The sequence below is a fragment of the Dunckerocampus dactyliophorus genome, chromosome 21, assembly GCF_027744805.1.
Source record: "Dunckerocampus dactyliophorus isolate RoL2022-P2 chromosome 21, RoL_Ddac_1.1, whole genome shotgun sequence".
NCBI classification, from domain to species: Eukaryota; Metazoa; Chordata; class Actinopteri; order Syngnathiformes; family Syngnathidae; genus Dunckerocampus; species Dunckerocampus dactyliophorus.
The window spans coordinates 12,669,156-12,683,563 of record NC_072839.1 but is presented as its reverse complement, the minus strand read 5'-3'; the positions used below and the strand labels follow the sequence as shown (position 1 = coordinate 12,683,563).

At 48.3% G+C, this 14,408-nt stretch overlaps 1 protein-coding gene across 2 annotated transcripts in view; it reads left to right on the top strand.

Moving 5' to 3' along the window:
• gli3 (GLI family zinc finger 3) overlaps nucleotides 1-12,411 on the top strand; it is a 106,003-nt gene extending 93,592 nt beyond the window's left edge. For both annotated transcript variants that reach the window (XM_054764875.1, XM_054764876.1), the window contains 6 exons: nucleotides 289-429; nucleotides 4,780-4,929; nucleotides 5,959-6,123; nucleotides 6,199-6,489; nucleotides 8,680-9,064; nucleotides 9,389-12,411. In XM_054764875.1, coding sequence (XP_054620850.1) covers nucleotides 289-429; nucleotides 4,780-4,929; nucleotides 5,959-6,123; nucleotides 6,199-6,489; nucleotides 8,680-9,064; nucleotides 9,389-11,613 — 3,357 coding nt within the window. In that variant the 3' untranslated portion in view covers nucleotides 11,614-12,411. The remainder of the gene's footprint in view (nucleotides 1-288; nucleotides 430-4,779; nucleotides 4,930-5,958; nucleotides 6,124-6,198; nucleotides 6,490-8,679; nucleotides 9,065-9,388) is intronic.
• Nucleotides 12,412-14,408: the final 1,997 nt, after the last annotated feature.

Here is a 14,408-nt window from a genome sequence, read left to right as displayed (position 1 = left end):
GGTGGAGCTGGAGGTGGAGGCCCAGACTGTGCGGTTCAGTTACCAGCCTGTGACAGTGAAATATATGTGAGCTAATAGAGCAGCCTGCAGCAGGAAGAGAGGCTCAGATTCCTTAAATACTCTCCCAGCTTCTGTGGTGGAAAAAGCAGTAAAACACAGAGGCCGGGCTTTCAGCGCCACTTTCAAGGCCAGACTCAAAAGGGTCGCTGCCAGTGAAACCAGCAGGGCGGCGCAATTCATTCACAAGGCCGGTCCACCTTTTTAAAGAAACACTTGTGCTGCTTGCAGGATCACCCCGATGGGATGACGCTGGTGAAGGAGGAGGGAGACAAGGACGAAGGCAAACAGGAGCCTGAGGTGGTTTACGAGACCAACTGCCACTGGGAGAACTGCTGCCGCGAGTTCGATACCCAGGAGCAGCTAGTGCAAGTAAGAACTGTGCCAAAGAGCGGTGCATCAAAAGTATAGCAGAGATAGATCACCTGTCAATCACAGACATCCAGTTAAGACAGACTGGAGTCCTGTTGCTCTGCTGGTGCAGTTTGTGTAGTCAAGGACACAGTGCTATCCACTTCCTCCACTGCGCTGCCCCCTGTCAGACAGGTAGAGAAGTGAACATAAAAATAAGATGCGAGCGAGGGACGGTGGAGCACACACACACACACACACACACACACACAAAATGATAGAAAGATCTGGAGCTCTCCACGGCTGTCTGTTTGCGTCTTGACATGGCAATCCTCCGCCGTGGTGGTAACCTCTATCTATAATTGATATCCTCACCTCCGAATGGGCTGCCTCCCGTGTTTGAAGGGCTCGGCTCAAACGCTTGAGGATCTTGACAACTTCTTGCCCATGTTTCAGCCGGCGGGATGATGGGGAAAGTGATGGGGGAAGGGGATTGTGGGATGAAGGGGGCGCTGTCCTAATAGAGGAGGAAATCTGCTAGACTCACACCAGGTGGCCGTCCTCCTTCACTGTTTATCAACCAAATCCATTTTCTTGGAATTGTTTTTTTAATATATTTTATTTCCCATTTTCTACGCACATGCAGATATGCGCTCAGATGTCATTAAAAGTTGCCTACAGAACCCGTGCCCTCTAATTCAACAACCCAGACGAGGAAACGCTCTTATCTGGCTCATGCCCCCCCCTCCTCTCTCCTCAGTAATAGGATAAGTACAGTATTTGGACCACAGTGGGTCCCCTCACAAGCACGGTGGAGGGCTTGGAAGAGGGGGTGGTCGGGTTGATGGGTTGAGGGGGGATTTCCATATAAGCAAACAATGGAGAGCCCCTTCCCCCTTCTCTGCACTTGTCTTCTCAAATAGCTGGAGGGGGGGAAACATGAGGGGAACTTAAATGGCACTTACTTAAGCGTAGACCTCTACCAAGGCTGAAAAACCCTCATTTGGATCAGGACCCAGCTGTGCACCTTCATACGTACACACCTACTGCACATATGGGAATGTTGTCATTAAGATTCAAGGATTTGATGAAGGAAAACCCCGATGCAGGTGGACTGTGACGGCAAGGAGTGAAAATGTAACAGCTTTTTAGCTCTAACTAACTCAGAGGTATGTTGCATTCATTGGTTCAACACGCGAATGGCTTGCAGAGGAATTCAAAGCGATTCAAACGTCGCCTCTCCTTTGTGCTTGGCCTCATTTCGGGAATTAAGCCTTCACACCACCCTCGTCGCGCTCCACCTTGTTCAAAAGCTCTGGGCGCATATTTTTACACCCTCAAACATGCTCTCGCCGCGACACGCCGCCGCCACGCCGCGCTCCTTTATCGCCGCCGCTCTCGCCGCCGCCGATAAGATAGGCATCGGATCTGTGCAATTTAGCTCACTTATCTGGCCTACCCAGTCAGCAAAAGCGAGGCGGGTGTCACTTTTACTTTGCGCTGTTTATTTCTTTCATTGATTCCATTTGCAGCTGGGTAACTCAATTGGGCCCTCCTCTTGATTCCCCCTCATTTTTTGGAGGGTAATGGGGGTGAACCTCTCCCTCCCTCTCTCATTTTCACTTTCATTTTCCCTCCCTCCCGTCTTTCCCCTCTGAGGGACGAGTTTTTCAAGATAAGGCCTGGTGGCTTCTTTAATGACTCGCTTGAAGTGGGCTTTTTTCTCTGCACACACGGCAACCCCACACTCCCTTCATGCCCTCCTCGTACGCCACCTTACCTTCTGCCCTTGGTTGGACTTGGTGGTCTGCATGTGTGTTCTCCAGCTCATCACGACTGTTCACTTCACCTCCATAGGTGGCGCTGCTCAGATCGCGGGGGGTTGGAGGGGGTAGCTGCATGGCCGCCTCCTCTGTGTTTCAGGGAGATAAACGCGGGCGCAGTCTAAAGGCGTGCAGTGCTCACGCCTCCCCCATCCCCTCCCAAACACCCCCCCTTTCTAACTGCAGGCGCAGGCCTTTAATTGGTAAAATGCAGATTTTTTTTGATCAGGAGAAGGATTAGGCCGCTTATCGCTGTGGAGTATCTCACTGGAAGATGAAAAGACCGTGCTGAATTACACATGCCAATTGCAGCTTGCACCCTTTTTTCCCCCTCCTTTTACCCCCCCCCCGTTCTCTCTTCTTTGCCTCCCCTACCCTTGCTTTACAACAAAAGCACTTTGGCGAGTGACATCACAAAAGAGCGTATGATTTATTAGGTGGCGTTTGATAAAGCTAAACGACGTCGCGGGTCCCGAGGCTTGCGGTGAAAATTGCCGCCGTGTAAACAGGCGCTCTTCTCATGCACGCTCTCACACTCTCATGCATGAGGGACACGGCCCGCTGAGACTTCTATCTGGTATGTTTTGGGTGTGCCATCTAGTCATTTTATTAGTGGTTCAGGAGGTGGCCGACTTAGGACAAGAGGCGGGGCCTGATCACCTGTCAGTCACAGGACTGACACACGGAGACATGTCAGCCACGATGTGCGTCTTCTCCTCATTTGGCCACTTGAGGGCACTGTTGCGTCACATTTCCTCATCAGAGTTCTCTGCAACCAAACGGCTGTTCATACTTTGATCGATTGACAATGACAATTTTTGCACCAATGGGAGGGTGGTGTCAAGTTTCTTTGCCTGTTTACTTTCGCTTTGAAAGCGGCTGCCTTCCTGTGCTGAAAGCGCTTACAACTCCAGTTTTACTTGCCCGATTTTGACCATTTGAAGACACATGGGCAGTTTGCAGGCTACCACGCCACTCATTATTATGCAGCACCTGCATTGTCCACGTCCGCAAGGTCACACTGAACAGAGATGTTTTTGGATAAAACCTGGGGAAGACTTGCAGTTTTGTGTTTCTTTACGAAGATACGTCGCCAACTACTGGCCTGGAATGCATACTGCATGCATATCATGGCACGTACTTGAATAAAACTTCAATATATGTTTTCATCAACATTTAAGCTAATTTAGAGCTGTAAAAGAAGCACAGGGAGAACATGCTCACTGACACAAGCAAACCCCCGTCCATCCCAGCTGCCTCATTCCATAGTTTGCCACAAATGATATGCATTCATTCAAAGGTGCAGAATGTAGTTCATTTGCCCAATCAGCAAGCAAATAGACTGGCTGTGCGTGCATGTGTCCGTGCACGTGTGCGTATGTGCGAGCGTCCCCCGTGTCCTCTCCCCCTGTCACGCGCCTCCCTCCTAAATCCATCTTGGTGGCGTTTTTACAGTTGTTGGCCGATAAGCTGGCAGGGGGAAGATGAATAACCGCCGGGCGGCCGCTATCAGCACCTGTTTGTCGATTTAGTCGGCCAACGGGACCCGTCTGCTCAGCATGGAGATTATTGATTCAATAAGAATTGCCATTAGGTTTCTCGACGGCTCCTCTCGCTTCTACACCACCCCCCCAGCTCCCTGTCACCTCAGAGGCTCATGCATCACATCCGTCAAGCGCCTCCATCATTTGTACAAACACGGCCAGAGTGTGTATCCATCTGTGCGCGTGAGCTGCTGGTGTGCGTCCATCGCTCTGCGCTCTCCCGGAGGATATCGAACGCCGCTCACGGCAGAGCGATCGCTTGCCACGGGGATTCCCTCACACAAGCGGCGGCTAAAGGGCCTCCGACTGAGGCGGGCAGGAGATCAATCTCCGAGGAGGTGGGGGGACTTCACTAACGTCTCCAGTCATCGACCTCCCAATCATTTTCCCCGGAATTAGTCTTGTTTTGTCACTTTAGAATTAAAAAAGTGTCAAGTGAGAATAATGGAGGTCCTGTGCTGGTGTCAAGTCTACTCTTGGCTTTTTGCTGTCCTTAAAATGACCACAGTTGTTCCAGGAGATGAGGCCTGGGGGTCCTAATTTAGTAAAAGTAGGATGCTTTGTGGGTCACAGTCAGGCCAAGGGGGTGTGGCAGGGGGCGGGACAAAGATGTCATTGACAAGGGGAGAGTCTTTGCCCTGAGGGGACATGACCCTGGATGCTTTTTATTTGCTCTCTTCCAAGAGGAAGGCACATTTTCTCCAGACATTTAAGAGCTTTTATTGTCCAGTGTCTGTCCATCGCCCCCGCGTTGATGTAAAGAAGGTTCTTATTGGCTGCTGAGGAATGTAATAAGTCAGTGTCTCCAACAGAGCTGCATTGTTGACTTGGTCTCTAAAGGGTCAGATAAAATACTTCAAAGTTCTTACGTGTAGTACCCTACACATTCCAAATTCCTCCTTGGATCGGAAACAAGTAGATCAAAAACACTTTAAAGCAGAACATCTCCTAATGGTACTTATGGACACTTCCGTTTGCTAAAATGCTGCTACCTTGCTTTGCAGCACATCAACAACGACCACATCCACGGGGAGAAGAAGGAGTTTGTGTGTCGATGGGAGGAATGCTCCAGGGAGCAGAAGCCCTTCAAGGCCCAGTACATGCTGGTGGTCCACATGCGCAGGCATACTGGGGAGAAACCTCACAAGTGCACAGTAAGCAAGCGACCAGCTCATCATTTATGTACAGGAGGTCCTTGGTTTATGAAGCTATGGCGTTTTGCAGTCATGACTATACAGTCGTCCCTCGTTTATCACGGTTAATTGGTTCCAGACCCGACCGACCGCAATAAGTGAATTTCCGCAAAGTAGGATTCAATATTAATAAATTGAATATTTTCTTACTCAGCATATAAAATCTGTTCATGACTTTGTAAATATGGTATTTAACATTTTTAGAGCCCTGTGGACATGAAGTAACACCCCTATAGTCACTTTTACAGTCCTATTATTGTTTGTTTACACCACATTGTGCAAACACTCGTGCCCACTAACGCATGCTATATGCACAAACTCATAGCATATAGCAAGCTACAGAGCTAACTAAAGACAAAGTAAGAAGCCAAAAACGGACCACTTTCACACAGAATGGGAGGACAACTTTTTTCCACTCCATTATGTCAGACATGCCGTGGCTGACTACATCCACTGTTAAGGTAACGTGACCAGAATACTACATATGACTTGTTGGGGTAATAATAGGCCATAGTCAACCACGAAACAGCAATCATTTATAGAAAAAACACGAGGAAGTGATGTTCAAACTGCCATGTAGCAAGGGACGACTGTAATGCCGCTGAAAAGAATAGGTGGTCATGTATTTTAATGCTACACAGAGACTTCTCCGATGGCAGTGCGGCAAAGAAAAGGAAAGCTACCACCACGTAAGTGAAACCAGACATTGCAAAAATGCTCAGAAAATGGAGAAACGCTGATCAACACTGGCTGCACTCCTGGTCAAGGATAAATATTCTCGGATTTATATCTTTTCATTACTGTATTTTATATGTCCTTCGTGTGCTCTGTGTACAGCGTGAGTGACTTAGCTGTTAACTTAGATATAAGTTCCAACTTGCGCTAAAAGTCGACTGACAACATGTGAAAGGAAAGGAACTAAGGACCTCCTGTATTTGCATGAAAAGTAAAGAAGGATCCGAATGACGTCGTCTCCTTCTCTCCTTCCAGTTTGAGGGCTGCGCCAAGGCCTATTCTCGTCTGGAAAACCTCAAGACTCACTTGCGTTCCCACACGGGCGAGAAGCCATACGTGTGTGAACATGAAGGGTGCAACAAAGCCTTCTCCAACGCGTCTGACCGAGCCAAACATCAAAATCGTACACACTCAAACGAGGTACCCCTCAGACGTAGCCTAAATCACAAACACACACGCGAGCCGTCTCTCACTTGCTTTAATCCCTCATCGCAGAAACCGTACGTGTGCAAAATCCCGGGCTGCACCAAACGCTACACGGACCCCAGCTCCTTGCGCAAGCACGTCAAGACCGTGCACGGGCCCGAGGCGCACGTCACCAAGAAACAGCGTGGAGATTACCCGCGGCCTCCAACGCAGCCTCGGGAGCCCGGCGCCAACAATCAGGGGCGGTCTCCGGGGCAGCTGGCGCTGGGGGGCTACACGGACCAAAGGGAGTACAACCACGTTACCTCAAAACAGGATGAATGTCTGCAGGTGAAATCCATCAAGACAGAGAAGCCCATGGTAAGACTCCACATCAGCATCCGCGCTTACTAAAACCATGCTTGTTAGTGTGTGTTAACTCTTCTAACAAGTGCATGTCTTCTTCTATTCAATGCTTCGGCATTTCTCTTCTTCCTTCTAAGGACAGTGGGTAATCAGGTGAGATAGGTGTCCCCCCCTTTTTTTTTTTTTTTTTTACTGTCTCGTGACTCATCTCATCACAAAAAGCCCATTCACCTTCATTCAGACAGGATTCCACACATTGTTTGACTGCACGGGCAATAAAAGCATGCCTGACGCTGCCCAGGGTTCCACTGTGCAGCCAAATGTATGATAAGTAAACAGGATGGATAGTGTCTAAACACTGGCCACACTCCATGCCAAATAATTGTGTGATTCCGTTCCCCATTCCAATGACCGCCTGCACGATTCCATAAACAACCTAATTAATCAACCGACAGTCTTGAGCCTATTTGTCTGTCCTCCAAAAACATTCCAAAACACCATTTTCTCCTCAGAAGTGTTTTTTTGTTTGTCTGAAGCGGAGCACACAAGGAGACGTGACCCGCGGCCCAGACGTCAACTGGGAATAAATCTGAGATAAGGCTGCAGACTACTGCACGGTGATGATGATGATGATATGAAAACAAGCATTGCTTCGGCCTGTCAGTCAAGAGGCGCTTGTCATTACGTTTACAAGGCGAGAAAATGGAATTGCAGGGTTAAGCCTCATTTACACTCGCACGCACTTTGTCCCCGCAGTGTACGCAATTTTGCGTGCCAGTGAGTAAATTGGTGGTCAACAGGTGGGAACTACAGTATGCGGGGCTGCGTGCCCGTGCACAAAGAACATTTTGAAATGTCCAACGTTTGTGGCATGCATAATTTCCGTGAACTAGTCGTGAACGCACTGCAGCCTATGTGCAAACAATGTGGGCGGTGCATGTCAAAGCGTGCTTCTGGGTGTCTCATTCACATGAATGGGTTAACAAGTCGAGGGGAATTCTCAAGTAATTATCTGTAGCGTCTTGGATCTTCCTTGCATTTTTTTTTATTAATAACTAATCATAATACCCAAAGCCATGTCTTCTAGTTAGCAATTCCCTCTCCCATCCGTCTCTTTTTTTTAAATTTTATTTTATTTATTGCCTCCTTCCTGCTCTTTGCACATTCTTTACCTGCAGCTGCGAGAAAACATCAACTCACCTTCCTTTATTGCATGAGCGTCTTCTCTGGAGTTCAACAGCTTGTCAGTCCCTTGCAAATCGAGGAATTAATGAAGCCAGGCGTGATGCCTGCTGTTGCGTGGCATCACACGGAACACAGTGGGACCAAATAATGCCACGACTGCTTCACTGATGCGGGAAGTGGTGGTGACGAGGCCTGTCACGGTAACAAATTTTGCTGGTCGATATTTGTGCTATAAATTATCGACGATAATCGATAACATCGGCCATTTTTTTAGACCATATTATCATTACGTTTATCATCACCACTTCACATACCCTGGGTATAGCGAGCTTGCACTGCATTATACATTGACTTCGCCGCCCCAGCAAGCACCAACCGCCGGGACGAATGCCCCACAGCACATCCACACTGGAACTGTGGCTTAGAAACTATCGTTTGCTTCCTAACTGCTAGCTAGCACTCAGTGTATTCTATCACTACATAGCTAGGCCCCGCCTCCACGCACTGTGACAAAGACGCCGAATAGCTGACAGGAGGCTCACTCTTTCCTTTAATTTGACTATACAACCAATGCGCTCAGACACAAGCAGAACACTCTTGTCATCCAGCCCGTGTGCTACAGCAAGACGAGGAAATGGAACAGGCATACGTACATGTCGCACATGTCAATTTATCGAGGCGTCAAAATTATCCACCTCGTTTTTTCTATCGTTCGATTAATCATTTTATCAATTATCGTGACAGGCCTAGCGGTGACAATGCACAACCATGCGGGTACAATGAGTGTCACGCGTACTACGGTCGTGCCCGAGATGAAAACATTACTTGACAAGGCGTGAATAAGTCATGCGAGCTGTGGCCCAAAAATGTCCCCGTGGCCACACCTAAGCGGATTTATCGCAGCCTGTATGCAGCAATTGTAGTCGTCCAGTGAAATGCATGTGAGGATTGTGTCATGTTTCAGAATTTGGTGGTTTTGTGGTTTTGGACGTGTCAGTAATAAGCGTGTGTGTCCGTTAGACGTCTCAGCCAAGCCCTGGCGGTCAGTCTACATGCAGCAGTGACCAGTCCCCCGTCAGCACCTATCCCAGCGGTGGAGTCCAGCTTACTGTGAGCGCCGGACGCTCGCCAGGGGAGGGGTTGGAGGAAGACGAGGAGGACGAGGATGAGGCAGAGGAGGAACGCGAGGGCCAGCCGGCCCCCATCATGGACTCCACCGTCTCCACGGCGACGGCGGCCATGCTGACCCTGCAGGCGAGGCGTAGCGTGGGCCGCCCCCTGCGCTGGATGGAGCACCTCAAGATGGAGAGGCTGAAGCAGGTGAACGGAGTCCTGCCCAGGCAGGGGCCCCTGTCCCCGACACTGCCCCCCAAGGGTTCCATACTCCCCACCATCCAGGGGAAGGGTGAGTTTACACAACTTTCACAGCTCGAGGTGTGAATGATGTTTTTCTGGCGCTACATGTGGACTTTTTCTGTTGACACAATGCGACATGAGCACAAACGTGCATCCATGTGACACCTGCAGCTATAAATTATCCTTCCATCACGCCAGTTTTGGCTGGAGCGTTCAGGCGAAACAAAATGTACTGTTCAGCTGTGCATCACACTAAGGTCATGCCCACAAGAACAGGGTTATTTTGAAAAACTACTATTTTTCAATGTGGTTTGGTGTCATTATATTATTTACATTCATCTACATGACTCTAAACTGTCCCCCCCATCCACAGGGTCCTGTCTGGGCAAACAGTGGACGGTAGCTGCTCCTCAGCCCCCCGCTCACCCTGACCTGGGCGGCACAGAGTTAACGGTGCTCAATTTGCTGCGAGACCGACGCGACAGCAGCGGGAGCGCCACCAGCTCTGCCTACCTGAGCAGCAGCCGCCGCTCCTCGGGCATCTCCCCTTGCTTCTCCAGCCGACGCTCCAGCCAGGCGTCCCAGAGCGAGGGCACGACGGCGGCCGCCCACCACCGCCGCCTCCACAACCTCAGCTCCACCGACTCTTACGACCCCATCTCCACCGACGCCTCCCGTCGGTCCAGCGAGGCGAGCCAGTATGGAGGCGGGTACGGAGCGGGATATAGTGGGGTACACTCAGGCGGGTTGTACGGGGGCGGAGAAGGAGGGGGTTCACGGGGGATGCTTAATTTAACCCCAGCACAGCACTACCACCTGAAGGCCAAGTATGCTGCAGCGACGGGTGGCCCGCCGCCCACACCTCTACCCAACATGGAGCGCATGAGCCTGAAAGCCCGTATGGCCATGATGGATGACGGTGGCGCCAACCAGCCTCTGCCACCCCTTGTCAGGCCCCAACGCTGCACTGACGCCACCAACAGCTCCATGGGACACTCAGGCTACAGGAGGAGGGTTTTTTATCCCGGCGAGGGGCCGCTGGCTGGCAACAGGAGGGCCAGCGATCCGGTGAGGACGCAGGCTTCTTCTGACATTGGCAACCTGCCCCCGGTGCAGCGCTTCAACAGCCTGAGCAACCTCCACCCTCTCCCACCTCTGGCTCAGCACCCCATGCCTGAAATTCGCAACTTTAACCTGCAGAATTACACCCGCTCAGAGGGCAACCTCCAGAGGGGCTCGCAGAACTCCACCTACACCCCTAGCATTGCAGAGCACGCAGCTTTAGAAGCTCTGGCCATGGAGGGTGATGGAGAGGCTTACCAACTGCTTGAAGATGAAGATATACTTCCTGACGACATGGTGCAGTATCTCCGCTCACAGGTTCAAGCAGATGGTGGACCCTACGTGCACATTGAGGACCAAGTCTCCAGAGAAAGAGTGCACCAATCTATGGAAGGGATGGAGCAGACATCCGGGATGAACTTCCCGGGAAACCACTGCCTCCAACAGCAGCAGAGGAGGAGCCCCAGCATGCTTCCTATCCAGTGGAATGAAGTCAGCTCCGGGAGTGCTGAGCGGTCTCCTCAGAGGAACTGCGGAAGGTGGTCAGCTCACGCCACGTCTGAACCTTTTGGCAGGTTTGGAAACATGGTGGTCCAGCAACAGCAGCAGCAGCAGCAGCATGCCTCACTCGGCTTCCAGGTGGACCAGTCCCAAAGTGCTTGCACCGTCAACCCTGTGGTCAAGCTGGAGGTGTCCCCTACGTCCTGCATGGAGATGAGAGGAGCCGCTCCCAGCACCTTTGCTAGGCCTCACTTCTCCAAGCCCACTGATGGACCTCTTCCACCAAAGCAGAACCACTTCCAGCAGAACCTCAACAGTAGAGTCACCTGCCAGGTGGGAAGCAACCTCATGCTCAGTCGGGCCTCCAGAGACAATCTCCAGAGCCTCTCCCAGGACAATGTCCTTCATCCCAACCAGCATGGCCCCCAAATAAACAGGAACTTGGGGAGGAACCATCTCAACCCCTCAAGCTCCAGTCAAGCCCATCGGTTTCAGAATGGTGGGGGTCTGTGTTCCCTTGCACATGAGGGGCTGAAACAGGAAGCTCCAGAACATGCATACCTGCTGGAGCATGACTTCAGTGATCCCATCTCCTTCCAGCAGACAAATCCCAAGGCAGCATCCTTCCCGACAGTGGGAGACCACTACTTGCTGGACTCCATAGCTGGGGGGCAACTTAGTAGCCAGGGGGACACGTCCACTTCCCTTCTGTCTCCTGGTTCCGACCAAGTGACCAGCACGGTGGAGGGCGCCACTGTGCTGGATGAGGGCGCCAGTCTGGACTTTGGCGCCATGATGGAAGACGGCTTTGACCAGGGTAGCCTGGTGTCAGGCCCGCTCAGTCCCTCCATGTTCCAGGGGCTTTCCAGGACCTCGTCGCGGCTGACCACCCCTCGCGCGTCGGCCACCTTCAACACAACGGCCCCCGCCCTCCACGCCGTGGCGCCCGGCGTCAACAACATGGCCATCGGAGACATGAGCTCCCTCCTCAGCAGCCTTGCAGAGGAGAGCAAATTCCTGGCCATCATGCAGTAGATCCCTCATAACCTCTCTCTCTCTCTCTGCTTTCTCCTCTCTTCTGGTGTATGTGAAGGCAACTAGTAGAACTTTTCAAAACATGTACTTCCATTTCTTTTGTACCATCTCACATAGAAGTGGGATTAAAACCATGTATAGACAAATAAATCATTCCTTTTATGGAATGAAACCTTTTCTATGTACGACAATGTGACAGTGAGGGCACCCTCACGTCTTCAAACAGTATTCTTCTTGCGTATTGTCGCTGTTTTTGCTGGTTAAAAAAAAGAATAATGCATGTATTCAAGTGGAAATACTGTCCTTAAAGCACAAACGTGTGTGCTTGTCACTCCAGGTCAGACACACTTTACATCAGGGGTGGGGAACCTGCAGCCCGTGGGCCATAAATGGCCCACGAGAGCATTTGTTCCTGTCCGCCATGTTCGAAAATGTCAAATGGCTCTCAGTGTTTCAGTGCTGTTTTTGTCCAAATATAAATAGGATACTACAATCAAGTTCTTCTACTTGGTCTGGTGAGGTACTCAAGTGTAAATACTGTTACAGTGTTTTTATAGTCCCTTTTTTCCAGGTGCTTTGTGTTCTTTATGGACGCTGACGCTGGTCCAACAGCACATGATTTTCCTTTTTGGTCTCGCGATGCTGTACAGTGATGTGTTTTTTTTTTATTTGTCTTCTCCAAAGCTCTTAAATTCCGAATGTGTACCACCAAGTATTGCAGCGACGTCATCACCAGTGTTAGGATATTGCCTTTTTCATGATTTTTTTTTTTTTTTTTTGTAGTTTACCGTTTATTTAGCGTCAAAGCAATGAGGTACAATTTTTTTATTATTATTGTTTTTGGTACTGTCTTTTTGTAGCCGGGCATTGATGGCTTTTTTGTTTTGTTTTTTTTATAAAAAAAAAAAAGAAGAAATGGTTTCCTTTTAAAGGAGGAAATGACATTGAGGTATGTGCCTTAAACGTTGCATTAAAGAGAAGAAACACTGCCAATCTTCCGTTGTGAATAGTACAAAAAATAAACATGAACATTTATATTAAAATGTCCAATTATGGGGAAAAGATTTGTGAAATGCATTTTCATTTATTTTTGTTTAAGTTTTCACGTTTTACTGTGTTTTTATATATAAATCTATATAAATAAAAATGTGTCCATACATGACACGTGTAGGTTTTAGCTGGGGGGAAAAAAAGGGTGACGACATCCTGGGGCCAAAAAAAAGCAGGAACTCTCAAGCCCCTCCCAGAGGAGACACTTGGGTCTTTTCTAAATGACTACAAATGTTTGTATGGTTTTAATAAAAATGCAAACTATATTTGACTTTTGCGGGTTTTTTTATATTTTGCCTATAAACAGCATATCTTCATGGTTTTTATGAGTTATGTAGTGTAATTTCAAACCTTGAACACTGAGTGGAGCTGCTGTGGTGAGACGCAGGAGAGTTAATTCGAAGAAGAGAGGTGGGCGTGGTCACCGCTGTCTGATTTGAGCAAGTGAGTGAAACGTGCAAAAAAATGTCCCCTACAAGTCCCCGTTAAATATGCAATTAAATTGAATTAAAAGCTAAATGTGTTCGAAGAAAAACTTTTTACTGCGTCAAAACATAAATCTGTTTTTGATGCAATTTTTTTATAACGTTTGAAGGCTACTATGGTGGAATTGCTCGCTCTGAGGAGTCTGAACAACATCAGGTGAGTTAAACACGCTTGATTAACTGTGTTCCAAATCGCGCACTTCCACACTTCAATATGAATACTATGAACACTACGTACGAATTTTGATAGTGCTGAATGTTCACACCTCACGCTCACCTATTCGGGCCCTGTTGAGCGGAACACCCGGGTACTCGCGGCACACTGCAATTTGCCGTACTTCTCACCGTGGCCGCACTTATGCACTGAAAGTGCTCAGTGTAAGTGTCCAAGTGCGCGATTTGGAACACAAATTGTAGCTCACGTGCTGTTTTCTCTTTGACTGTATCATTTCAGCGTAGCACTCTTGAGCAGTTGAAATATTGCAACGTGCATTTTGTAGAGGTGGGCGATACAAATTTGGTGTCGATCCGATACCAAGTCATTATTGTACAGGGCGAGTATCGTTCATATTGGTAGATTTTAGCTGGACATTTTTCAAAATAATTATTATTTGTGAACATTTTAGCAATATTTAATACAACATTATAAGACAATGTCATAATATCAGAAAAATATGACCACTATTACCTTTTATTACGTATTGTTTGGGCAACGTAAGGTAAATAATGCAAATTAAACAAAAGCAAAAACTATTAATGACTGTCATTCAAAAATCTACGAACTTATTGCCTGACTTTATAAACAATATAAAAATAAATACAATATATATGAACACAACAAAAAAACTATTTTTGAAACTAAAGAAGACAGCTGAAAAATATTGATTCCATCACGCCTAGCATCGATCTGATACGATACCAACCTGTTATAGATAATATTGACTTGGATCGATCCGCCCACCGCTAGCATTTTGCAAATGTCAGGATTGTTGATCTGCATAAAGAAGGCATCTCACAACCAGTGGTGTTCAAAAAAGTGCGGCTCGTGGCACATTGTGGATATAAAAATAAAATAAAATTTTAAAACCCCAGCAAAAATGTGAAAAATCTAGCAAAAAGCCACAATGAAGGCTGAAATGTTGATCCTAATGACTTATGTTAACTCCAAACTTAGTAAACTTACTCGTAAAATACATCTATAGATTTGTTTTAGCCTTTTTAATATACTGTATATAGATATATATTTAAAAGGATTAGAAG